The following is a 26,888-nucleotide window of genomic DNA, read 5'->3' on the forward strand; positions in this document are numbered from 1 at the left end:
GCCACTTCTGGGGTAGGGCAGCTGCGAACAGCCGCACATAACGCCCCACTCCCCGCTGCACAGCATCTCCCACCGCCTGGCCCTGACTGCCAGCAGAGAGCACCCCCTGCTGGACACTCCACTCAGCCACTGACCCCCACACTGTTGACATGGGGCAGGAGAAATATAGCTGCGTTTTCCACCCTGCCTAGGACGGGGGAGGTGGCCACCCGGGCTCCTCTGCTCCCCTAATTACCACCATGCGTTAATTGCTTCTCCTGTGCATCATTAACCTCCCGGCAGCCTGAGAAGGGGTGGGCCACGCCCCCACAATGCCAGGGGGCCCAGCTGTCCACACCCCTTCACCTGCCTCCCCCATCTATATCCCTCTGCGAGGTGCCAGAACGGGACCTGCCTCCCTTCGCCTCGGCTGCTGGAGCCGCCCCACCGGAGCCAGCCGGGGAGGCGTTCAAATCCCCATGTCCGGCCTCGTCTCCGGCTGTCCTTTCTCAGGCCTTGCAAGCAGAGGGAGGAATTTCTCCATGAAGGGATCTGGTGTGAACCAGGCAGGTCAGTGGTACCACCTTGCCAGTCAGAGGCAGGGCGGGTAACTCAGTGCGTGCCGGGGGTCCTAATCTGGGGTGGGAGCCTGGCCCCGAGGTTCCTTAAGAGCTGAGCCGGGGGGAGAACTGATTTCCCGCCCCTTTGGCCAAACCCAAGAGAGCCGCACGGTTTCCTTCGGGTGGAACGAAGCGTTTTGCGGCCCCCCTGAACCAGAACATGTCCTTTCCAAGGTCCCTTTTCTTCCCAAAGCACATCGGCCGTACCAAACCATTGGACCGTTTTAATCGCTTGTAAATTTGGGGCCCGGGAGCTGAACTAATTCGGCGACCAGGACGCGAATCCACATCATGGGTGGACTGTCTCGGTCCGGAATCACACGTCTCCTTTTCCTGGCTGAGTTCAACGCCGGTCCAAAGCGGGTTGAGATCATACGGAGAAAGGCTGCTTGGTGCGACAGGACCAATCGGCCACACAGCCATGCTGGTGGGCGCTAATTATACCCCCCCCACCCCATTCGTTATTGACCGTTACCTGGATCGGCCACTCCGGGCGTCCCGAAACTGCAGGTGAAAAATATCACTCGTGGAGAGACACCGGTGAGCGCCGGCTGAGAAAACCTGGGCTCAAGACCCCATGTCTGCCCGTTAGCCTTGGGCAAGATGCTGCGCTGCTCCCTGCCTCAGTTTCCCCATTTGCCTGCCCTTGAAAGGAGCCTAGCGCGGCAATGAGATATTTAATATTACTCTTAGAGGCAGGTAGGGCTATGGGAAGAGCCTCTCTCCACAAATGTAGCCTGAACACTGATAGAAAAGGAGGACTTGTGCACCTTAGAGACTAACCAATTTATTTGAGCGTAAGCTTTCGTGAGCTACAGCTCACTTCATGGGATGCCTGCAGTGGAAAATACAGTGGGGAGATTTATATACACACAGAACATGAAACAATGGGCGTTACCGTACACACTGCAAGGAGAGTGATCACTTATTGCATCCGATGAAGTGAGCTGTAGCCCACGAAAGCGTCTGCTCAAATAAATTGGTTAGTCTCTAAGGTGCCACAAGTCCTCCTGTTCTTTTCGCGAATACGGACTAACACGGCTGCTACTCTGAAACCTGTCACTTAAGGTGAGCTATTACTGGCAGGAGAGCGGGTCTCTATTCAAGCCTAAGTTAATTGTATCCAGTTTGCAAATTAATTCCAATTCAGCAGTCTCTTGGTGGAGTCTGTTTTTGAAGTTTTTTGTTGAAGAATTGCCACTTTTAGGTCTGTTATTGAGTGACCAAAGAGACTGAAGTGTTCTCCAACTGGTTTTTGAATGTTATAATTCTTGACGTCTGATTTGTGTCCATTTAATCTTTTTCGTAGAGACTGTCCAGTTTGGCCAATGTACACATGGCAGAAGGGCATTGCTGATACATGATGGCATGTATCACATTGGTGGATGTGCAGGTGAACGAGCCTCTGACAGTGTGGCTGATGTGATTAGGCCCTGTGATGGTGTCCCCTGAATAGATAGGTGGGCACAGTTGGCAACGGGCTTTGTTGCAAGGATAGGTTCCTGGGGTTAGTGGTTCTGTTGTGTGGTGTGTGGTTGCTGGTGAGTATTTGCTTCAGACTGGGGGGCTGTCTGTAGGCAAGGACTGGCCTGTCTCCCAGGATCTGTGAGAGTGAGGGATCGTCCTTCAGGGTAGGTTGTAGATCCTTGATGATGCGCTGGAGAGGTTTGAGTTGGGGGCTGAAGGTGACGACCGGTGGCGTTCTGATCTTTCCTTTGTTGGGCCTGTCCTGGAGTAGGAGACTTCTGGGTACTCTTCTGGCTCTGTCCATCTGTTTCTCCACTTCAGCAGGTGGGTACTGTAGTTGTGAGAATGCTTGATAGAGATCTTGTAGGTGTTTGTCTCTGTCTGATGGGTTGGAGCAAATGCGGTTGTATCGCAGAGCTTGGCTGTAGACGATGGATCGTGTGGTCCCCCCCACCCCCCGCTCTCCTGCTGGAAATAGCTCACCTTACCTGATCACTCTCCTTGCAGTGTGTACGGTAACACCCATTGTTTCATGTTCTCTGTGCACATAAATCTCCCCACTGTATTTTCCACCGAATGCATCCGATGCAGTGAGCTGTAGCTCACGAAAGCTGATGCTCAAATAAATTGGTTAGTCTCCAAGGTGCCACAAGTCCCCCTGTTCTTTTTGCGAATACGGACTAACACGGCTGCTGCTCTGAAACCTGAACACTGCTGACACCTATTTATTGGGGTCACAGATCCCCGGTTCTTTTCCGTGGTGGCTCAGTGGCATTAATTGAGAGGGTGGAATCGGAGGGAAACACACCCAGAAACACACCCAGAGGAGGGGAACGGAAATCAGGAAAATCAGTAATCACAACTGGACTAAGAGAAGGCCAGTAAAGTGATTCCTGTCTCGCTTCGGGCATGTTTAAAATGCTATGGAGCCCTCTGGAGGCCAAGAGAGGGGAAGTGGAGCCAAGCCAATTCTGTTCACACTGTCTCAGGCACCCGAGGAAGCCAAGGAAATGGGAGCCGGCGGTGGGAAGTTAAGGAAGGGTGTGAATAGAAAGCGGGTTGGCTACCCCGATGCCTCCATGTGTGGACTCTCTTATTCTGGAATAACACGTCCCCTTTTTCTGGACTAGTTTAATCCAGTTCCAAAGTGGGTTACGCTCATACGGAGAAAGGCCGATTAGTTTGACGGGAGTTGAACTGCACAAAGCCGCCCCCAGCTCTCAGTCAGGGATAATAATTCTTCCCGGGTGTTGGGTAGATAAAATCCAAATGACTGAGGGACTTGACACTGCAGCACCCAAGTACCTTGTGAAATGGAATATCTTGTAGTGGGGAGTTCCACAGGCCGAGCCATACTGCTCCCATGCCCCACAGTTTGAGGGATGCTGCTGTTCTTTGCCCCACCCTTTTACCGTTCAAAACAACTGACCCCACCGCACCAACGCAGAGCCCTTGAACCCAGTTTATAAATAGACACGGTGTATGCGGGGAGGGGGACAGAGGGTAGATAGATAGATAGATAGATAGATAGAGGGGGGTGTGGGGATGGATGGCCAGACAGAGGGGATGGGTGGGGATGGATGGGCAGACACATGGGGTGGGTGGGGAGGGGTGGATAGGTAGAGGGGGTGGATGGTGATGGATGGATGGATGGACGGAAGGACAGAGGGGTGGATGGGGAGGGATGGACAGACACGGGGGGTGAGGGGGATGGATGGACAATGGGGGTAGATGGGTAGACAGATGGGGTGTGGGGGGATGGATGGACAGATAGAGGGGGTGGATGTGGGTGGATGGATGGACGGACAGAGGGGGTGGATGGGGATGGATGGACAGAGGGGTGGATGGGGAGGGATGGACAGACAGAGGGGGGGTGTGGGGGATGGATGGACAGAGGGGTGGATGGGGGTGGATGGGTAGACAGAGGGGGTGTGGGGGGATGGATGGACAGATAGAGGGGGTGGATGTGGGTGGATGGATGGACGGATGGATGGATGGATGGATGGACAGACAGAGGGGGTGGATGGGGATGGATGGACAGACAGAGGGGAGGTCTGGGAATAGATAGATGGGGGGAATGAGGATGGATAGATGGGGGGATAGACAGATAGCTGGAAGGGGTATGTGGGGGAGGACCAGTAGCCAGAAGGGGCGCATGGGGTCCGGCAGGTAGCCCTAGGCTGGAGAGCTCCATGGGCAGGGCATTAGGGGCCAGCGGGGGGGTAGTGGGCCCAGACCCATAACTCTGTCCCCCGCTCTTCCCCCCGCAGGGCCATGGGACCGAGGAATGGGACCAGCGTCTCCGAGTTCGTCCTGCTGGGCCTCGCCTCCCGCCCGGCCACGCGCCGTCTGCTCTTCCCCCTCTTCCTGGGCACCTACCTGGCCACCCTCCTGGGCAACCTGCTGGTGGCCCTGCTGATCCGCCGGGACCCCCGCCTGCACCGGGCCCCCATGTACTTCTTCCTGGCCCACCTCTCACTGGCCGACGTGGGCTTCACCTCGGCCGCGGCCCCCACGGCGCTGGGGACCCTGGCGTCCGGGAGCCGGGCAGTGCCTTACGCCGCCTGCCTGGCCCAGAACTACATCTTCATCGCCTTCGGGGTGCTGGAGAACTTCCTACTGGCCGTCATGGCCTACGACCGCTACCTGGCCGTCTGCCGCCCGCTGCGTTACACCGCCGTGATGAGCCCCGGGCGCCGCTGGGGGCTGGTGGGCGCCTCCTGGGGGATGGCCCAGCTCCACGCCCTGCTCCACACCCTGCTCCTCGCCCGCCTGCCCTTCGCCGCCCGCCCCCGCCTCCGCCACTTCTTCTGCGACCTGCGCCAGCTCCTGGCCCTGGCCGGCGGAGACACCCGGCCCAACCATGCCGCCATCCTGGCCGAGGGCAGCCTGGCCGTGCTGGGGCCGCTGCTCCTGGTGGCCGGCTCCTACGGGCGCGTCGTGGCCACCCTGGCCCGGCTGCCCGCTGCCCGGGGCTGGCGCCGGGCCCTCTCCACCTGCGGGGCCCACCTGGCCACGGTGGCCCTGTTCTACGGCACCGTCATCGGGCTTTTCCTCCGGCCGGCCGGCAGCTACGCCCCCTGGCGGGACATGGTGGCCACCCTGCTCTACTCCACCGTCACGCCCCTCCTCAACCCCTTCATCTACAGCCTCCGCAACCAGGAGATGAGGGGGGCTCTCTGGCGGGCGCTGGGGAGGGGGCCGGCACCCCTGGGAGCCTAGCCCGGGCGGGAGGAGAGCCGGTGGCCGAGGACAGGGGGACAGCAAGGGCCTGGGGCTAAGGTGGCCGGCAGGGATGCGGGAGGATTGGTCCAGTCCCTTCTGCCTGGGAGGGGAGTGGGGTCTAGGGGTTGGGGGGTGGGGGCTGGGAGTCAGGACTCCTGGGTTCTCTCCCTGGCTCTGGGCCTGGAGCAGGGTCTTAGTGAGTCAGAGCAGCGGGGCTGGGAGTCACAACTCCTGGCCCCGAAAATGGAAGCAGCCGAATTGCTGGTGTCGATGGGAACCAGAGGCCTATCCAACCGTATTATCTCCCACACTCCCTGCTGCCGTGGACCAGAGCAACGGGCCCATCTAACCCGGTATCCCGTCTTCACGGGGCTGCTGGCAGAGGAATGCGCCAAGCGCCCCCTGGTGGGGATTATGAGTTTCCCTGGCCCACTGGGGTAGCTTTGCCCCAAAGTCAGCAGGCTAATTTCCCTTTCAGGGGGCAGGGCTCAACCTGGTCTCTTCTGACTCTGCCTGTCCTGGGCACCTGCTCCTGTTTTCGGTCTTGCGGCAGAGAGTTCCACAGGTGGCCGGTGACAATAAACTGAATTTCTTTTGTTCCTCCTTCAAATCTGTGGCTTTTCCTTCTCCGGATGGGGCGGATAAAACCAGACGTCCCGGTCTGTGGGAAACTCTGACTTTCTGAAACTCGATTTTGTATTTCGAAAAGACAGAGCTGCCCTTGAGACGAAAATCCTGAATAATGTTGACGGGCGACCCATGGAAATCTTCCATTTCTGCAGCCATCTGGAAGGTAAATAGGTGTGGTTTCAATAAAGTCCATTCGTTTTCCGTCGTGCGGACTTGATTAAGATATTTTTATTAATGGTACAGCCAGGCTAGAAAGGATTCGCTTTTTTAATTGCTAAATGTCGTTAACTAATTATTGTCTGACCCCTCCCGCATTGTTTCCCCCCCCAGTAAATTTCCCACAATGGTGGAAATTTACATCAATAAAAACTGAGGGGGGGGGAATTAAGTCATGGGGCATGATCCGCTGACCGTGAGCTCCCAGCACGACACTGGGATGAATCACAGGTGCCGACTCTGTGGGTGCTCTGGGGCTGGAGCACCCACGGAAAGCAAATAGTGCTCAGCACCCACCAGCCCCAGCTGTTCGGCAGCTGGGGGAGGGGGCTGGGGGAGGGCGGAGAGAAGCTAGCTGTGGGCAGGCGGGGGACTCGGGGATGTACAAATAAGGGAATCGTGAGCGGGAGCAGAGAGGTGATTTAACCTCTGGATTCAGCTGGGATCCTAGAAGTCCCTGGGTCACATGCCCCGGGGGAAAATGAATCCTTCCTGACCACTGCACTGCCCTGAAGCATGAGAGTGGATCCCGGTCATGGGCTCACTGCCAAGCTGCCAGGGTCATGCGTATGCCGAGGGCTGGTCTCCCATGGCCCACGAAGGGAGGAGACAGCCCGAGGGAGGGAAGAGCTAAATGGAAATTGAAGGGAAGGGACGTGGAAGGGCAGAGCGGAGGCGTCACCTCGGTCCTGTTTTCCCGGAGAGGGGAGGGGGTCTCCCCTGTGAAGATCTGGGTCCAGAGGAGCACTGGATGATGGGGGGGGGGGCATTTTATCTCCCTCCCTTCTGCACGTGCTGGCTGGTGTCTCAGACAGCCTTGGATCTTTCCAGTCTCCCCCATGCTCCTCCCCTGCCCCGAAATCCCATCTGAGCCTCTCTCATCAGGGAGCTCGAGCAAAACTGTGTGAAGACCCCCGCACTCCTTCCAATCCCAACTTGCTGATGGGTCTCACATTTGAACTGTGGAGCCGTGGTGGGAAAACCCAGCCAAAGGACCCCGAGCCATTCCTAGCCATGATGTACAACCCCCTGGCCAGCCCTGGCCAAGTCCTTGCCCCATCCCTTGCCTCAGTTTCCCCTCCCACCAACTCCTCTTCGCTGCCTCTCACTACGTGTCCATGCAGTGACTCTTCACCCTCAGATGTCCTAGTACTCTGGCCTGTCTGTCTATCTACCAGATCCCCATTGAGATCAGGGCCCCGTCATGCCAGGTGCTGCCCAGACCCCGACCGAGATCAGGATCCCGTCGTGCTGGGCGCTGCCCAGACCCCAATACCCTCATGGAGGCGACTTCCCTTGGTTTTCGGAATTGCAGAGACCCATCCTGGAATCCTGTGCCCAGTTCTGGGAAGACCCGGTTTTAAAAGGAGGTTGAAAATCAGAGCAGGAGCAGAAGAAAGAAGTAAACGTGATTCAAGCCCTGTAGCGCCCAACCCAACGGGACCCAGCTACAAGGGGCAGGTCCAGATGGGGCCAGCTGGGCGAACAACTGGACCAACTCGGATCAGCTCCCCTGTTCCTGCCCCGACGGCGGCTGCCACCGTGTTAAATTCTGTGTGGTGCGGAGCGGCCGCAGGGGGATATATTTGTAACGGTGAGAGCAACTGGCCATCGGCATCGCCTCCCAAGGGCCGCAATGGGGCTTCCATCACAGGGAATTTTTCAAAGCAGCGGGAGGGTTTTTCTAAACAATCTGCCCTAGGAACGGTTTTGGGGACTTCCTCCAAGCTGTGTAATTTACACAGGAGGTCAGGAAATCTAGGAGAAGGTGCAGCGGACGGGGCTGGGTCAGGAAATAATTTGACCCTTTGGAACTTCTGCCCATTGACCCCAGCTGGGATCTGCCCCATTGACCCCAAAGGAGCTACGGCCGAGTGACCCCAGCTGGGATCTGACCCATTGACCCCAATGGAGCTATGGCCCATTGACCCCAGCTGGGATCTGACCCATTGACCCCAAAGGAGCTACGGCCGAGTAACCCCAGCTGGGATCTGCCCCATTGACCCCAATGGAGCTATGGCCCATTGACCCCAGCTGGGATCTGACCCCATTGACCCCAAAGGAGCTACGGCCGAGTAACCCCAGCTGGGATCTGCCCCATTGACCCCAATGGAGCTATGGCCCATTGACCCCAGCGGGGATCTGGCCCCATTGACCCCAAAGGAGCTACGGCCGAGTAACCCCAGCTGGGATCTGCCCCATTGACCCCAATGGAGCTATGGCCCATTGACCCAGCTGGGATCTGGTCCCATTGACTCCAATGGAGCTACGGCCAAGTGACCCCAGCTGGGAACTGCCCCATTGACTCCAATGGAGCTAGGGCCCATTGACCCTAGCTGGGAACTGTCCCATTGACTCCAATGGAGCTATGGCCCATTGACCCCACCTGGGATCTGCCCCATTGACCCCAATGGAGCTACGGCCCATTGACCCCAGCTGGGAACTGCCCCATTGACCCCAATGGAGCTACGGCCCATTGACCCCAGCTGGGATCTGCCCCATTGACCCCAATGGAGCTACGGCCCATTGACCCCAGCTGGGATCTGCCCCATTGACTCCAATGGAGCTACGGCCCATTGACCCCAGCTGGGATCTGCCCCCTTGACCCCAATGGAGCTACGGCCCATTGACCCCAGCTGGGAACTGCCCCATTGACCCCAATGGAGCTACGGCCCATTGACCCCAGCTGGGATCTGCCCCATTGACCCCAATGGAGCTACGGCCCATTGACCCCAGCTGGGAACTGCCCCATTGACCCCAATGGAGCTACGGCCCATTGACCCCAGCTGGGATCTGCCCCATTGACTCCAATGGAGCTACGGCCCATTGACCCCAGCTGGGATCTGTCCCATTGACTCCAATGGAGCTATGGCCCATTGACCCCAGCTGGGATCTGCCCCCTTGACCCCAATGGAGCTACGGCCCAGTGACCCCAGCTGGGATCTGCCCCATTGACTCCAATGGAGCTACGGCCAAATGACCCCAGCTGGGAACTGCCCCATTGACTCCAATGGAGCTACGGCCAAATGACCCCAGCTGGGAACTGTCCTATTGACTCCAATGGAGCTACGGCCCATTGACCCCAGCTGGGAACTGCCCCATTGACTCCAATGGAGCTACGGCCCATTGACCCCACCTGGGATCTGCCCCATTGACTCCAATGGAGCTACGGCCCATTGACCCCAGCTGGGATCTGCCCCATTGACTCCCATGGAGCTAGGGCCCATTGACCCCAGCTGGGATCTGTCCCATTGACTCCAATGGAGCTACGGCCAAGTGACCCCAGCTGGGAACTGTCCTATTGACTCCAATGGAGCTACGGCCCATTGACCCCAGCTGGGAACTGCCCCATTGACTCCAATGGAGCTACGGCCCATTGACCCCACCTGGGATCTGCCCCATTGACTCCAATGGAGCTACGGCCCATTGACCCCAGCTGGGATCTGCCCCATTGACTCCAATGGAGCTACGGCCAAGTGACCCCAGCTGGGATCTGCCCCATTGACCCCAATGGAGCTACGGCCCATTGACCCCAGCTGGGAACTGCCCCATTGACTCCAATGGAGCTACGGCCCATTGACCCCAGCTGGGATCTGCCCCATAGACTCCAATGGAGCTAGGGCCCATTGACTCCACCTGGGAACTGCCCCATTGACTCCAATGGAGCTACGGCCCATTGACCCCACCTGGGATCTGCCCCATTGACCCCAATGGAGCTACGGCCCATTGACCCCACCTGGGAACTGCCCCATTGACTCCAATGGAGCTACGGCCAAGTGACCCCAGCTGGGAACTGTCCCATTGACTCCAATGGAGCTACGGCCCATTGACCCCAGCTGGGATCTGCCCCATTGACCCCAATGGAGCTACGGCCCATTGACCCCAGCTGGGATCTGGCATTTTCTTTGTTCTCCTGCTGCTCTCTGCTCAGGGTCCCTTGGGGTTCCCTGCACGTGAATAAATCTCGTTGTGGGATCCCGGTTTTGCTGATTCTGTTCCGGAATCACTCCTGAGCCATCCTGTTCCTCGGTGCCTGACTCTCCGCCCCTCTCCTGCCCCCTCGGAGAGGGATGTCGCTGTGGCTGCTGGTAGTGGGGGTGCAGGCTGGGAGGGGGTGACAGGGGTGGCAGGGAGCTGGGAGACACCGGGTTTGTGAGAAGGTGGACTCGGATCCTCTGTTCTGGGGGCTCAGCTACCCGGCGCCTGACGTGCGAGGGGTTGGGAGCAGAGCCTGGAGTAGTGGGGTTGTGTGTAGTTGTGTGTTTTGTGTTGTGCTATGAATGGGCCAGTGGTAGGAGAGTGTTTGAGTGAGGAGGGCATTTGTGGGCCTGGTGCGGGCGGCTGACAACTTTCCAGTGGGGTCATTTTTCTGCCAGAAATCAGACTTTCCTCCACGTTCTGTAATGACAGGACCCTTCATTCCGAGAAGGTTAAAAACGCTTCCTTTCCAGCCCCGCATGGCTTTCATATTGCCATAAAACGGTTCTGGTCACGTTATCCTAGCCCCATAGCTCTTTTACGCTCTATATGATATCCGACAGCCCGTCTTTCCTGTCGGCTGGGAACAATTCGAGTTGGCTCCGTCCCCCTCGATTTCACAGCACACCCGCTGAACGAAGCGTTCCGGCGGTAATCCTGGAAATGCACTGAGCGGCCAAGTGAGAAAACCGCGGCTGGCGAACTCAGATTCGATCGAAAGGTACTTTCTTTGCATCTTTCGACAGGGGAGGTGAACTGTGTGGGCTTTCGGGGCTCCTAAGCCTGTCGTCAGCATCGCTTGTCGTGAAATAGTTCTGTTTCTGGCCCCCCTGCTGAGGTCTAGCTGCCTCTGATAATTCCTGCACTTAAATGGATCGAATTGGAAAGAAAATCCGTAAAACCACGGCTCGATGTTAGCCGCCACAATTGTAGAGAAATAATGGAATTGCGCCCGGCCGTTCGGTTGTGCTTTGAGGTCAGCAAAACAAAACCTGTTTACACTATCGGGGCGAAAAGACACCACATTTCCAGGCCAAGTTTTTCTGAATTTTCCTTCTCCCGGGCGTGGTGTTGGTGCGTTGGATCCCAGGAGTCCTTCACGGTCCCGTGAACCCCACTTCCCAGGGCTCCGTCCCATGTTCTCTGTAATCCCCCCCCCCCCCCAGCCCTGGCAGAAAAGGGGAAAGACCCCCTGTGGAGAATGGGACCAGCGCTCAGAGCCCAGGACACCCCTGCAGAAGGCTCTTTGGGGGTGAGGGACGTGTGATCTCAGCTGTGTGACAAAGGCACCAAGAGCTTGGAATGAGGCAGAGATAGAACCCAGGAGTCCTGGCTCCCAGCCCCTCGCTCTAACCACTAGACCCCACACCCCTCACCTTGGAGCCACTGGTTTAGCGCTCAGTGCCCTCCACCCAGGCTGTGACGGGTGCCCCGGCGACTTGAACGGCTTCAGGTCGTAGCCCCTGAGGAAGGGGTAGAGCGGGCCCCCCATGGGACCGACAGCCAGCTCACGGTGGATGAACCCATGGACACACACACACACACCCGCACACACACAGACAGCAGAGAGCCCTGCTCAGTGACTGATAATCCCACACCAGCGCTAGGCTGGGAGGCCTGGACAGACAGACTCCAGGTCGGGAGGGACAGACAACCAGGCATACCTGTCCCACCGCACCATGCCTAGGGACCAGCAGCCACAATGTAGGCCGGTGCCAGGACACCTGGGTTCCTGGGGAGGGTCCTGACACCAGCCTCCCCTTGCTCTAACCTGCCAGACCCCACACCCATCCCAGAGCTGGGAAGAAAACCCAGGAGTCCTGGCTCCCAGCACACACACACCCCCGCCACTCCCCTGACACAGCTCCAAACACCTTTTCCAGAACTGAAACCAGAATCCTAGGGTATGACTGTGTGTGAGGGCTGGGAGCCAGGACTCCTGGGTTCTGTCCCCGGCTCTGGGAGGAGAGTGGGGACTGGTGGGTTAGAGCCGGGTGGGCTGGGAGCCAGGACTCCTGGGTTCTCTCCCCGGCTCTAGGAGGGGAGTGGGCGCTGGTGAGTTAGAGCTGGGGGGGTGCTGGGAGCCAGGACGCCTGGGTTCTACTGCCTGGTCTTTGACCCTGGCTCCCTGCCTTCTCCTCACAGCCACATGGGTTGTGAGAACGGCAGCGAAATCTCCGAGTTCATCCTGCTGGGCCTGTCATCCCGCCCGGGCCCTCAGCCCTTCCTCGCCCTCCTCTTCCTCCTGCTCTGCGTGGCTGGCGTTCTGGGCAACTCCCTGATGATGGCTCTCGCCACGGCGACCCCCGGTTCCACAGCCCCATGTACTCCCTCCTCCGTAGCCTGTCGCTGGTGGATGTGGGCCTGCTCTCGGTCACCGTGCCCCAGGCGCTGGCCCACGCCCTCTCCAGCCGCCGGGCCGGGCCCTTCCGCGCCTGCCTGGCCCAGTTCTTCTTCTTCTACCTCTTCGGCATCTCCGACACATTGCTCTTGGCGGCCACGGCCCTGGACCGCTACGTGGCCATCGGCGACCCGCCTGCGCTACCCGGCCGTGATGAGCCCCCGGGTCTGCTGGCGCCTGGTGGCCTCCTGCCTCGGCCTGGCCGCCCTCCACGCCGCCCTCCACGCCGGGCTGCTGCTGAGACGCAGCCACCGCGGCGGGAACCGGCTGCCCCACGTCTTCTGCCACCACCAGCCCCTGCTGCGCCTCTCCTGCTCCCCGACACGGGTCAACGAGGCAGCCGTCTTCTTCGACTGCGGCCTGGTCATCCTGGGACCCTTCCTCTTCATCACGGCTCCCACCTCACCACGGTGGCTTTGTTCTACGGGGCCATCGTCGGGGTCTACCTCCAGCCCGGGGCCAGCTACTCGGCCCCCGGGGGGGCCGTCTTCTCCGTCACGTACACCGTCGTCACCCCGGCCGCCAACCCCTTCGTCTACAGCCTGCACAACAAGGACGTCCGGGGGCTCTGAGGAGACTGATGGGGAGGAGGGGTTTCTCCCAGAGGCCATGAGACTTGGGGTCCCAGGGCAGGGAACGGGCCGGCTCAGGGGGGCAGGGAATGGGGCACGGGGCCTTTCCCCTCTAGGGGGTGCCAGCTCCCATCTGCCCAAGGGCTGGGACGGGCTGGCTCAGAGGAGCGGGGAATGGGACATGGGCTTCAGGGGCCGCCAGCTCCCATCCGACCCCAGGGCAGGACACTGGCTGGCTCAGTGGGGCAGGGAATGGGGCACAGGGCCTTTCCCCTCTAGGGGGCGCTGGCTCCCATCCATCCCCAGGGCGGGGGTCTGGCTGGCTCAGGGGGGCGGGGAACGGGGCACAGGGCCTTTCCTGTCTGTCCACGATGAAAATACAGACCTTTAAATCCTTTGGCCTGACCCAGAATACTTCGTCCCTGTGATGCTGGCAGGCCAGGTGTGTTTGGCGTTGGGACTTTATGGCACGGCCGCACCTCGTGTGTTCGGCCGCCTGATGCTACCGGTGCCCCACGGCGCCATGGTGCAGAGCTTGCTCTGTGACTTGCTAAGACTGGGAACCCCCCGGTCGGGGGAGACACCTCACCCAGGGTGAATCACTCGCTCCCCGCAAGCGGGGTCCTCCCCTGCCCAGCAAACATCGGGCGCCAGATATCAGTGGACGTGAGCTCCCCTCATAGGCCTGGGGTCCCCAGCCGGTTAGCCCTGCAGAATGCAAATGTGTTATAGCATCTCTGGACTGTCTCCGTCGGTGCGTCTGTGACGCTGCATGGAATAGGGGTGGCCATTTGTAATATTATTGAGACCAATATTACAAAATTGCAACGAATCTCACCAGATATGCCATGTAAGGTATCAGCAGGAAATATAGAATTGGCTAATTACGATAATCACGGCTATATGTATGTATCATTATTGTATTATGAGTTATAAATACGTGGGGTATATTTGCATTTCCAACTTGTGCTGTGTTTCTGGAGATTGGCACCGGCACGAGCCAGCCTGCTTGATGGCCCATCAAAGGCCATCAGCTGTACGGTGATCCCATTGAGAGAAGCCCGGGTTTAGGCCTTTGAGTCAGCAAGACATGTAGGGCCAGGTCGGTGGACAGAGACCCCTAAGGCTTTTCCACGCCCTGTGCTGGGCAGCTTGTGTTTGGGACACAGGATGTAGACGCCATGTGGCAAAGGATATGAAAAGGCAGTTGTGTCTTCTCCATTTTGTCTTCAATCCTGCTTCTTACCCAGGGAGTAACTTCTCTACACACTGAAGCTCTGAACAAAGGACTGACATTGGTGGATCTGTTCCAGATGGACTTTACAAGCCAGAAAACTCACCAATGCTGCTTAGAACCTGATCTATGGACTTTGAAGACTTTGTACGCATGTGAGTGTTTTACCATTTAACCGCTCTCTTCTCGCTCTTTCTTTCTTTTATAATAAACCTTTAGTTTTAGATGCTAAAGGATTGGCCGGCAGCGTGGTATTTTGGGTCAGATCCAACCTAATATTGACCTGGTAACGTGGCTGGCCCTTTGGGGTCAGAAGAACGTTTCATTTAGTGAGCAGAGATTTTAAATAACTTCTCACTGTACTGGCCCCAGGTGCTGATTGGGAGCCAGAGAACTGGAAGGCAACAAAGGAGGCTGTGTGATTTCCCTGGCCAGATGTTCCAGGCAGCTCCTGGTTCTCAATACACAGGCTAGATTCCCTTCCAGCCTGAGACCAATCTCCCCAGTTCAAAGTCTTTGTCCTCCAGGCGATCACCGTTTATACTTTCTCTCCAGGTGCTGGAAAGCTCCTGGCCATGACGTGGGGGGTCAGGCCGCCCCCATGGTGTACGTGCCCCCTCTAAGGAGTCTCCAGGAGAGTGGATTCTTCTTGATGGGCCCTCAGCGCCTGTCCGGCCAATCGAGAGGTCAATCCGTCTTGCCCGTGTGCTGCTCCTTTCTTGCCACTGAAAGGCCGGCTGTGGGCATTCCCCCTTGCCACATATTTCAGTGACAAACATACAGCAAGACTTCCTAGCTCCCCATCCAACGAGACCCACGCGCCAGCCAACAGGGTAGCAACGTTTAGCCGATTGTGACGTCTCAACTGAGACCTTGCAAGGGACGCGTTGTACCAAACCCAGCACAACCACATCACCAGGGTGCATACGGGGGCTCCAGGGTGGTATTTTGAGGTACAGAGTGTCACATGCCCCCCTCTGCAATTTTTCCCCGTCCTCTTTTAAAAGGTGCACTCCAAAACTGGGTTCCAGCCACAGTCGCACCAGGGTCAAACCCAGAGGGAAGAAAATCACCTCTCTGCTCCAACTCAAGATTCCCCTGGCAGAGGTGCCCGGTTGGCCACAGTGCAGATGACAACTGGTGGTTCTGCCCTATCTCCAGATCTCTGGGGGGTTGCGCAGCTCCCCTACCCCTTTCTGCCCTGGGAACAGCACTCAGCTCCCAGAGCCCCCCGCCTCCAGCTCAGCGCAGCAGGGCCCGGAGACCCCCAGTGGCCCTAAGCACCTGAACCAGCCTGGGTCCCGCCAAGGGAGTTGCACCCACCGCTGATGAGGGCAAAGTGCTGCAATCTCCCCCAAGGGCCTTTTGCTAACGAGCCCAGCTGGGAGACCGCTTCATTGGAACTCTGCGGACTGAAAGGCGAACTAACGGGGCCTCCAGAGAGCCCTAAGCCGTCAGCCCGGCACTGGAAAAACAGAGCTAACGAGAGGAAGTTATCGTTGAGCGTCTGAGTGGGACAGAGATGATGACTTAAGAAGACAACTCGAAAAGACAACTCAATTAGACGTCAACTCGAACAGAAAACTCTAGAAAAAGATGACCCGGGAAGAAGATAACTCCAAAAGAGGACATCAGAAGAAGGTCACTAAAGAAGACAATGACATAAGAAGACGCAGGAAGACAATGGCTGTAACGAAGTGGGAATTTTTTGTAATATTTTCATGAAGCCTTATGTGCACCTCAGTTTCCCCTATATGCTGCACTGTTACCCAGTGAGTGAAAAGGGATGGCTTGCTCTTGGGGCAGGCAAAGACACAAGTGTGGATGGTGCCTCGCTGCCTGGGGCCTTGGGTCCCGAATCAATGGAGCTCTTGAGAAGACAATGGCAAATCCAATCACCAGGACATGAACACCTATCAACCAACAACCCAGAGCAATATGGACGGCCCTGCCTCTCCGCAGGGGGGCTGAGCCACATCTCCCCAGCTCAGGAACAAAGGACAAGAGCAGGGGGTGAGGTGGAAGTCAGTTGAGGCACACCTTGGAGTCTGGCGAAGGAGATGAGATGGAGGGACAGATGGAGCTTGACCAATGAGTTTCACTAAAGCCAAGCTGGGCTTCCATTTCTTTGTGCTAACCAAAGACTTCCTATGCTGGGTTCCAGTTGACTAATAACCCCGACTGTTGGACAGCGCTGGCCGAGCGTCCCTGAAGATGCTGGCGGAGGAGGTGCGTTGCTCCCTAAGAAAGGACAAGTCTCCCTCGGGGATCTGTCTCAGTGGGACTCGCTGAACGGAGCTCACGGTATGAAGCAGAGGTGCTGTAGAATGGAACCCCTAAGGGGTCGGGCACATTGAATGGGGTTCCTCCCAGAGACGACCCAAGCTGGGGCCCAAGCACCAATCCCGTGGATCCGTGACAATGACTCAAGAAGATGACACAAGAAGAATCAAGACAATTCAGGAAGACAACTCAAGAGGATGACTCAGGGAAATGGCTAAAAAGGAAGAAAACACAAATGGAAAACAACTCTAGAAGACAACTGGAGAAGACTCAAAACGGAGATTACTCAAGATGCAGATTACTCAAAAAGGAGATTATTCAAGAAGACAACAATTGAAGAAGTCTCCAAAAGATGACAACTCAAAAAGAAAACAACTCAATAAGATTCAAAATGTTGATGACTCAGTAAGATGATTTCAGATGATGACTCGTCAACTTGAAAAAGATGACTCAAGTAGAAGACGACTGAGAAAGACAACTCAAGAAGAAGATGACTCAAAAATATCAAGAAGACTCCAAAAGATAAGGACTCAATAAGAGAGTCAAGGTGGGTGAGGTAATATCTTTAATTGGCCAAAGATATTACTCCACCCACCTTGGTTCTCTAATATCCTGGGACTGACCCAGCTACAGCTACACTGCATATAACAATGTCTCAATAAAACAGCTTAAGAAGATGACTCAAGAAGACAAATCAAGAACAGTATGGCTCAGAAAGACAACTCAAGAAGAGGATCCATCAAGGTGACTCAGAAAGAGGTTGACTCAAGAAGACAACTCAAGATTCAGAAATACCTCATCAGCCTCCGGCCCCCAAAGCTCACTGTAGAGCCAACCTCTAGACTGTACAATGGAGTTCCTGCACTGCATCTCCGAGGCATTGGGGAGATCCAAGTCCCCCGTCCCCCGTCCCCCCCCCCCAGCAGCACCTACGTCCCTGGAGAGGCCACCATCCGGCTGACGGCTTTTCTCAGAGCCCCCTTCATCTCGTCATTCCTCAGGGTGTAGATGAAGGGGTTGAGCCTGGGGGTGACCACAGTGTACATGACAGCTGCCAGAGCATCCTTTTCGGCAGAGAAGCTGGACGAGGGCTGGAAGTAGACCCAGATGACGGTGCCCTAGAAGACCGCTGTGACAGCCAGGTGGGAGCCACCGGTCAAGAAGGCCTTGCGCTGGCCGGCAGCCGAAGGGACCTTGAGGACGGTGGACACAATGGCGTCGTAGGAGAGGAGGATGAAAACCAGCACCACGTTGACCACCAGGGCCCCCTTGGTGTGCAACACCAGGGCATTGAGCCAGGTGTGGGAGCAAGAGAGGTTCAGCAGGGGGAAGATGTCGCAGAAGAAGTGGGGGACCCTGTTGGAGGCGCAGAAGGGGAGGCAGGGGGCCAGCAGGGTGCGCCCCAGGGAGTGGAGGGGGGAGCTCAGCCAGGAGGTGCCCACCACCAGGAGGCAGCGCCCGGGGCTCATCACGGCGGGGTAGCGCAGCGGGCGGCAGACGGCCACGTAGCGGTCCAGCAGCATGGCGGCCAACAGGAAGCTGTCGGCGATGAAGAAATACATCTGGGCCAGGCAGCCGACGTAGGAGATGCCGCGCTCCCCGTCAACGTGCCAGCCAGCAGCTTGGGCACCATGGCCGAGGTGAAGCCCAGGTCCGCCAGGGAGAGGTGGCTAAGGAAGATGTCCACAGGGGCCAGGCCTTCTCTCTGTCCCTCCATCAACACCCTTCCACCCACCCCATCCATCCATCCCTCCCCACTATCCATCCATCCACCCACCCCGCCCATCCATCCCTCCCCATTATCCATCCGTCCACCCATCCCGTCCATCCATCCCCACTATCCATCCATCCACCCATCCCTCCTCTCTATCTGTCCAACCATCCATCCATCCCCATTATCCTTCCACCCATGCCTCCTCTCTACCCATCCACCCACCCCATCCATCCATCCCCACTATCCATTCACCTATTCTTCCCCACTATCCATCCATCCACCCACCCCATCCCATCCATCCCTCCCCACTATCCATCCATCCACCCACCCATCCATCCATCCCCACTATCCATTCACCTATCCTTCCCCACTATCCATCCATCCACCCACCCCATCCATCCATCCCCACTATCCATTCACCTATTCTTCCCCACTATCCATCCATCCACCCACCCCATCCCATCCATCCCTCCCCACTATCCATCCATCCACCCACCCCGTCCATCCATCCCCACTATCCATTCACCTATCCTTCCCCACTATCCATCCATCCACCCACCCCATCCATCCATCCCCACTATCCATTCACCTATTCTTCCCCACTATCCATCCATCCACCCACCCCATCCCATCCATCCCTCCCCACTATCCATCCATCCACCCACCCCGTCCATCCATCCCCACTATCCATTCACCTATCCTTCCCCACTATCCATCCATCCACCCACCCCATCCATCCATCCCCACTATCCATTCACCTATTCTTCCCCACTATCCATCTGTCCACCCATCCCGTCCACCCATCCCCTCTATCCAACAGTGGGTGTTGTTGCGAACTCGGGGTGTTGTTGCAGGGGGTGTTGTGACAGTCGGTGTTGCTGCAAGTGGTGTCTGTGTTGTTGCAGTGAGTGCTATTGCAGTGTGGGTGGATGCTGTTGCAGTGTGTGTTGTGTGTGTTGTTACAGTGGATGTTGTTGCAGGCTCTGTATGTTGTTGCGCGGGGAGTTGTTGCAGCGTGGGTGTTAGTGTGGGGTGTGGTTGCACTGCGGGGGTGGGTGTTGCAGTGGGGAGTTGTTGCAGCGTGGGTGTTGGTGTGGGGTGTGGTTGCACTGCAGGGGTGGGTGTTGTGGCAGTGGGGTGGGGTGTTGTGATGTGGGTGGGTGTTGCAGTGGGGTGTGGTTGTGGCGTGTGTTGTTGGGGGTGTTACTCCAGGGTGTCCCTTCAGCTCCCAGCCCTTCCCCGCCCTCCCGCTGCCCATGGGCCCATCGCCCCCTGACCCCTCTCTGCAACAGTCGGGTCCCTCCCTCTCCTCGATTGGCTCCTCGTGACCTGTGACCCGCCCCGAGGAAGCCACATGCTGTGACTTGTGCCCTCTGATTGGACGAGTGGGACACCATGGGGGGTGAGGGGGCGGGACCTGCAGTGGAATGCTGGGAATTCTGCTGAGCCCCGCCCAGCACAGGGGGTAACAACCTACTACTGCAAGGGACCACAGCCTTACAGTGACTGCTGGCCTGAACCCCCCAACGCCGCGCTAGGGGGCACCGTGCTGCTGGGAGGGGGTGCTTGGCAGGGGCACTCTCCCTTGGCAGTCAGGGCTGGGCGCTAGGGGGCGCCGTGCTGTGGGGAACAGGACAAGTAGCTCGCTCCACCCCAGAGGCAGCTGCCTTTCAGCGATTGCTCCGTGGGCTTTCAGCCTTCTCGGCCTCTACAGCCCTGGGAAGTGTCACGTACCTGCCAACCCAGCGGGTCTGAAATGACAACCAGGGAGAGCAGACTCCTGGCTGCGCTAGCCAACCAGCTTGTGGGTAGTAGCTGGACTCAACAAGGATAACAACCTACTACTCTCCCCACAACAAACGGAGACCTTCCCAGCCAACTCTTGCACCTCAGCTTACTTCAGCAAGGGCTTTCCAGTCGGTTCTCACACCCATTGTGATGCTAGGGAGAGAACCCAGGAGTCCTGCCCCGCCCCCAACCCACTAGACCCCACTCCCCTCCCAGAGCGAGTGAGAAAACCCAGGAGTCCTGGCTCCCATATCCCCCCCACACACCCCCACTCTGTCGCACTCAGACACTCTCTGGTCCCAGTTCAGTCATAACTTTCTCTCATTAGCTGTTTCCCCAGTGCTGGGCTGGAGGCTTTGGGCTCCCTGGGGACCCCATTAATTCACCCTTCGGTCCCCGGAGCCATCTCCCAGTCAGCTCATTAGTGAAAGTCCCTGGGGGTGGATTGCGGCTCTTTGCCCCCGCCAGCAGCGGGTGCGACTCCCCTGGTGGGATCCAGGCTGGCTCAGGGGCCGCTGGGGGACTCTGGGCCCCCAGGCACTGAGCTGGGGGGACCCCCAGGAGCTGAGTGCTATTCCCGGGGCAGCGAGGGGTGGGAGAAATGCCCAGCCCCCCAGAGATCTGAACTCAGTCCCTTCACCCGGCCAGCCCACGGGCACCTCCCAGCTCCCTTGGGGGCCAGGGGCTGGGCCCCAACCAGGGAGTCCCTGGGGGACCCAGGGGCCACATCTTGCCTAGTTGATTCTCTGCCACCTCGGAGGCCTCAGACCCCCCAGTGCTTCGCTCCCCGTTCTGGACGCTCTCAGGATGGGGCCCAATGGAGACGGACAGAAGGAGGGAGCAGCAACGCCACCCTCAACACAGCCCCGGGGCACTCGGACATGGGGCTCAACCAGGTGCGGGGGCGGAGAGGGGGCCGAATTGGAGACAACATGGCCCAGTGGGTGGAGCCCATCACTGGGTCTTAGGACGCCTGGGTTCTTTTCCCTCCCCCCACACGGATACCCTGCAAGATCTTAGGGGAGTCCCTTTCACCAAGCTGTGAATCAGTTTCCCCCTCCTTTGTCCGCCAAGATCTCTGCCTCAGTTTCTCCACCCTCTGTGTCTTTAGACTCTGAGCAGTTCAGGGCAGGAAAGATCTCTCGCTGTGTTGGGGGGGGGGCTCCCCTGCCACGCTGGCTGCTGTGCAGACCCCTCCCTGACCAAGATTGGGGCCCCTCCCCCATCATGCCAGGAGCTGCACAGTCTTGGTCGGGCAGGGGTCTGTACAGCGCCCATGCGATGGTGGCCCCTCAATTTCTGCCATCCCATCACAACCCCTCTCCCCCCCCCACCCCGTCCCCAGACAGAGCCGACAGAGCGCTGGACTCCACAGACTCCGGTTCTCAGCCTCGCTGTGCCAGTGACCCGTGCCTCAGTTTCCCCTGCATACAATGGCACTAACCCTGAGCTCTCCCGTGGAACGTGCTTTGAGATCGACGGGGTCTCCCTTAGCGCTCTGGTCCCGGAGCCCCCAACCTCAAGCCGAGCCGGCCAGAGTCCTTTCAAGACAGGATCATCCAGAGGGGACAACAACCCCCCCGCCCTAAAATTTTTTTTAGATTTGCTGTGGGGGTGGGGCGGGGAAGGAATAAAAACGGGGGTTTGGGGGTTTTTTAAATTAGGTTCTTGGCCCAGATGCTGTAAAACGTCACTGATGTCAGGTCGGGTGTGTTCTCCAGATGCGACCGCAGGGCCCGACCTGGGACCCCACAACGTACCTGGGACCCCACACGTCCGTTCCCATCCTCTTTCCAACCCCCCACCCCCCCCTCCAGCTTTGGGGGGAACCCAGAGGAAGCCGGGGGACGGGGCAAGCGAGAGCCTGGCCCCTTTCCATTGCACTTGGTGGCAGGAGGGAAAAAACTGAACATCGGAGAAAAGTTTCTTGCAAGGCTAGTTTGGGGGGAAAGGGGGGCAAAGGACCACAGGGTCCTCCTGCATCAGCCCTGCCTGCCAGGGGGAGCGCCCCCCGCCCCACGGTGCCCCCCGCCCAGCCCCCCAGAGCTCCCTGCCCGGCGCCCCCCAGCGCCCGGCCCCAGATGGGAAGCTCAGACCCGCCCCTCCCAGGCCCAGGGAACCCAGGCGTCCGGGCCCCGGTCTCTGCCGCTCCCGCGCGGAGGGTCACAGCTCGGGGAGAGGCGCAGGGCCAGCGGGGAGAACCCAGGCGTCCGGGCTCCCAGACCGCCCCCCGCCCTGCTCTAACCACTGGACCCCAGGCCCCTCCCGGACCCGGGGAGAGAACCCAGGCGCCCTGCTGCAGGGGAAGGGTTAAACCCGTCCCACACAGGCCACGCCCATCTGACGTCAGTCCCCCCGGCCACGCCCATTTGGTACTTTCATTCAAGATGGTGGCTGGTTCCTTGTGACAGGTAGGAACTTCCTACTCCACCCCCCCCCCCTCTGGGTGCAATGGAATCTCCCTCCCCCCTAGCAGGGGAGCAGTGGGGCTGCAACGCCCCCCCCCAGTGCAATGGAATCTCCCTCCCCCCCTAGCAGGGGAGCAGTAGGGCTGCAGCGCCCCCCCTAGTGCAACGGAATCTCCCTCCCCCCATAGCAGGGGGGCAGTGGGGGCTGCAGCGCCCCCCCCTAGTGCAATGGAATCTCCCTCCCCCCCTAGCAGGGGAGCAGTGCAGCGCCCCCCCCAGTGCAATGGAATCTCCCTCCCCCCATAGCAGGGGGGCAGTGGGGGCTGCTGCGCCCCCCCCCCCAGTGCAATGGAATCTCCCTCCCCCCCGCAGGGGAGCAGTGCAGCGCCCCCCCCCCCAGTGCAATGGAATCTCCCTCCCCCCATAGCAGGGGGGCAGTGGGGGCTGCAGCACCCCCCCCCAGTGCAATGGAATCTCCCTTCCCCCCTAGCAGGGGAGCAGTGCAGCGCCCCCCCCCCAGTGCAATGGAATCTCCCTCCCCCCCAGCAGGGGAGCAGTGGGGCTGCAGCGCCCCCCCCCAGTGCAATGGAATCTCCCTCCCCCCATAGCAGGGGGGCAGTGGGTGCTGCAGCGCCCCCCCTAGTGCAACGGAATCTCCCTCCCCCCATAGCAGGGGGGCAGTGGGGGCTGCAGCGCCCCCCCTAGTGCAATGGAATCTCCCCCCCCCCCCGCAGGGGAGCAGTGCAGCGCCCCCCCCCCCCCAGTGCAATGGAATCTCCCTCCCCCCATAGCAGGGGGGCAGTGGGTGCTGCAGCGCCCCCCCTAGTGCAACGGAAATCTCCCTCCCCCCATAGCAGGGGGGGCAGTGGGGGCTGCAGCGCCCCCCCTAGTGCAATGGAATCTCCCCCCCCCCCCCCGCAGGGGAGCAGTGCTGCGCCCCCCCCCCAGTGCAATGGAATCTCCCTCCCCCCCAGCAGGGGAGCAGTGCAGCGCCCCCCCCCCAGTGCAATGGAATCTCCCTCCCCCCATAGCAGGGGGCAGTGGGGGCTGCAGCACCCCCCCCCAGTGCAATGGAATCTCCCTTCCCCCCTAGCAGGGGAGTAGTGCAGCGCCCCCCCCAGTGCAATGGAATCTCCCTCCCCCCATAGCAGGGGGGCAGTGGGGGCTGCAGCGCCCCCCCCAGTGCAATGGAATCTTCCTCCCCCCATAGCAGGGGGGCAGTGGGGGCTGCAGCGCCACCCCTAGTGCAACGGAATCTCCCTCCCCCCATAGCAGGGGGGCAGTGGGGGCTGCAGCGCCCCCCCTAGTGCAATGGAATCTCCCTCCCCCCCCAGCAGGGAAGCAGTGCAGCGCCCCCCCCCCAGTGCAATGGAATCTCCCTCCCCCCCCAGCAGGGGAGCAGTGCAGCGCCCCCCCCCCCAGTGCAATGGAATCTCCCTCCCCCCATAGCAGGGGGCAGTGGGGGCTGCAGCACCCCCCCCCCAGTGCAATGGAATCTCCCTCCCCCCATAGCAGGGGGGCAGTGGGGGCTGCAGCGCCCCCCCCCAGTGCAATGGAATCTTCCTCCCCCCCATAGCAGGGGGGCAGTGGGGCTGCAGCGCCCCCCCCAGTGCAATGGAATCTCCCTGCCCCCCTAGCAGGGGAGCAGTGGGGCTGCAGCGCTCCCCCCAGTGCAATGGAATCTCCCTCCCCCCATAGCAGGGGGGCAGTGGGGGCTGCAGCGCCCCCCCCAGTGCCATGGAATCTCCCTCCCCCCATAGCAGGGGGGCAGTGGGGGCTGCAGCGCCCCCCCCAGTGCAATGGAATCTCCCTCCCGCCATAGCAGGGGGGCAGTGGGGGCTGCAGTGACCCCCCCCAGTGCAATGGAATCTCCCATCCCCTGCCCCCATGTTATATGCAGCTGTTTCCCCAGGTGCCCTGCTCCAGAGCTGGCTGCACCCCAGCGCCAGGCTGTTGCTCTCCGCCCAGCAGCTCCCAGGCGCTGTGGGCTGTTCCCAGCCGTGGGGTGACGCTTTCACACTGTTCTGCGCTGGGGGGCTGGTTTTCACCCCACGGCTTCGCCGGCCCCAAAGACACCAGTTCTCGGCTTTCGGCCAAGCCCCCTCCCCCCCACCTGACAGCCCACTAGGTGGGGTGCTGTCAGCTGGAGCTACTGCTGTTCCCTCACTCCCCTCCCGGGGCCGGGGAGAACCCCGGAGTCCTGGCTCCCAGCCCCCCTGCTCAAACCCTCAGACCCCAGCCCCGTCCCAAAGCCAGGGAGACAACCCAGGGTCAGGATTGAGGGGGGCTGGCAGAGCAGGGGGTGAGGGGAGCCTAGGGCTGGGATAGCAAGCGGCTACGGGCGCCGGGGTGGGGGGTGGGCACTGTGCGGGGAGGGGGGGCAGGGGGGTGTGGTGGGGTGCGCCGTGCTGTGGGGTGAGGGGGGGGCTGCCGTGCTGAGGCGCAAGGGCAGGGGGGCACCATGTGTCTTACTCTCCCCCCTTCTCCCCAGGCCCTGCCCCCCCCCGTGGCTTCCCCCATGCGGCGCTGCTCGGACTCCGCCTGCCCCGTCTCCAATGGCCTGCACATGGGGGGCCCGGTGCCCGTGGAGCCGCCCCGGGGCCCGGCGCCGGACGAGAGCCCCGCAGCCGAGCCGGGCCCGGCCGCCGGCACCGGCACCGTCAAGGTCTATCTGCCCAACCAGCAGCGCACCGTGGTGAGGGGCCCCTTCGCCGAGAGTGTGAGCACTGTCCGTGCAACTGCACACGCGTGTGGCTCAGTGCACGGCTGCCGGAGCACACCTGTGGTGTGCCGGGGAGCGTGAGCACGGTCCGTGCAATTGCATAGGCACGTGGCTTCTTGCACGGCTCCCTGAGCGTGCAGGGAGTGTGAGCACTGTCCGTGCAACTGCACACATGTGTGGCTCAGTGCACGGCTGCCGGAGCACACCTGTGGTGTGCCGGGGAGCGTGAGCAATTGCATAGGCACGTGGCTTCTTGCACGGTTCCCTAGGTGTGCAGGGGAGTGTGAGCACCAGATGTGCATTGGCACATGGGCGGCTTCTTGCACGGCTCCCTAGGTATGTATTGGGTGTGCAGGGGATATGAGCACAGTCAGTGTCATTGCACACACACGTGGCTCATTGCACAGCTCCCTGGGCGTGCAAGGGATTTTGAGCACAATCCATGCATTTGTATGTTCATGCTTCCCGTTGCACGGCTGGCTGAGCGTGCATGAGACAGGCAGGGGAGTGGGCACCGTTCTGTGCAATTGCACATCTGCGTGGCTCATTGCCTGGCTGCCTGTGCTTGCAAAGGGGAGTGTGAGCATGGCGTGTGCAACTGCACACGCATGTGTCTTGTTACACACCTCCCTGGGCATGCACAAGGCGTGTGCAATTGCACATGCACGTGTCTTGGTTCACGGCTCCCTGGGCATGCAAGGGAGCGTGAGCACAGTCCGTGCAATTGCACACACAGGTGTCTTGCACAGCTCCCCAGGGGTGAGAGGCAATCCCTGCTCCAGCCGTGCCCTTGCACAAGTGCGGAGGTCTGCCTGGCTACTTGGGGGGGGTCCGTTGCCGTCTGGGCAGGGGGAGGGGGGTGAGCTCACCAGTGCCCCGGTGGGGGGGCAGGAGCCATGTGTAACCCCTCCCCCCCGTCAGGTCAACGTGCGGCCGGGAGCCACCGTCTACGACGCCCTGGACAAAGCGCTGAAGGTGCGAGGGCTGAACCAGGACTGCTGCGCCGTGTATCGGTGCCCAGCCGGGTGAGCGGGGCTGCGGGGCGGGAGTGAGGGGCACCAGCAGGGCTGGGGGCTGCGGGGCGGGAGTGAGGGGCACCGGCAGGGCTCGGGGCGGGGGCTGCGGGGCGGGAGTGAGGGGCACCGGCAGGGCTGGGGGCGGGGGCTGCGGGGCGGGAGTGAGGGGCACCAGCAGGGCTGGGGGCTGCGGGGCGGGAGTGAGGGGCACCGGCAGGGCTCGGGGCGGGGGCTGCGGGGCGGGAGTGAGGGGCACCGGCAGGGCTGGGGGCTGCGGGTCGGGAGTGAGGGGCACCGGCAGGGCTGGGGGCGGGGGCTGCGGGTCGGGAGTGAGGGGCACCGGCAGGGCTGGGGGCTGCGGGGGCGGGAGTGAGGGGCACCGGCAGGGCTGGGGGCGGGGACTGCGGGGCGGGAGTGAGGGGCACCAGCAGGGCTGGGGGCTGCGGGCGGGAGTGAGGGGCACCGGCAGGGCTGGGGGCTGCGGGCGGGAGTGAGGGGCACCGGCAGGGCTGGGGGCGGGGGCTGCGGGGCGGGGGGTGAGGGGCACCGGCAGGGCTGGGGGCTGCGGGGCGGGAGTGAGGGGCACCGGCAGGGCTGGGGGCGGGGGCTGCGGGGCGGGAGTGAGGGGCACCGGC

General features: G+C 60.2%; 3 protein-coding genes and 1 pseudogene across 3 annotated transcripts; 3 read left to right on the forward strand and 1 right to left on the reverse strand.

Annotated features, from left to right (window-relative positions):
• Positions 1–4,340: 4,340 nt before the first annotated feature.
• LOC119564858 (olfactory receptor 1E5-like) lies at positions 4,341–5,288 on the forward strand. The gene has a single exon (XM_037888226.1). The coding sequence runs from the start codon at positions 4,341–4,343 to the stop codon at positions 5,286–5,288; it is 948 nt and encodes a 315-aa protein (XP_037744154.1).
• A 6,976-nt stretch (positions 5,289–12,264) lies between these two features.
• On the forward strand, positions 12,265–21,075 carry LOC119564859 (olfactory receptor 1B1-like). The gene is given in 6 exon segments (XM_037888227.1): positions 12,265–12,412; positions 12,415–12,650; positions 12,652–12,904; positions 12,907–13,080; positions 19,262–19,334; positions 20,868–21,075. Coding segments are annotated over 6 exon segments (1,092 nt in total).
• LOC119564926 lies at positions 17,535–18,322 on the reverse strand (annotated as a pseudogene).
• A 1,381-nt stretch (positions 21,076–22,456) lies between the features above and the next one.
• On the forward strand, positions 22,457–26,279 carry ARAF (A-Raf proto-oncogene, serine/threonine kinase). The gene is made up of 3 exons (XM_037888604.2): positions 22,457–22,518; positions 25,007–25,210; positions 26,159–26,279. Exons 2-3 carry the CDS (start codon positions 25,034–25,036, stop codon positions 26,264–26,266), a joined length of 285 nt encoding a protein of 94 aa, XP_037744532.1. The 5' UTR covers positions 22,457–22,518; positions 25,007–25,033; the 3' UTR covers positions 26,267–26,279.
• Positions 26,280–26,888: the final 609 nt, after the last annotated feature.

The sequence above is a fragment of the Chelonia mydas genome, chromosome 23 (assembly GCF_015237465.2).
Source record: "Chelonia mydas isolate rCheMyd1 chromosome 23, rCheMyd1.pri.v2, whole genome shotgun sequence".
Lineage (NCBI taxonomy): Eukaryota > Metazoa > Chordata > Testudines > Cheloniidae > Chelonia > Chelonia mydas.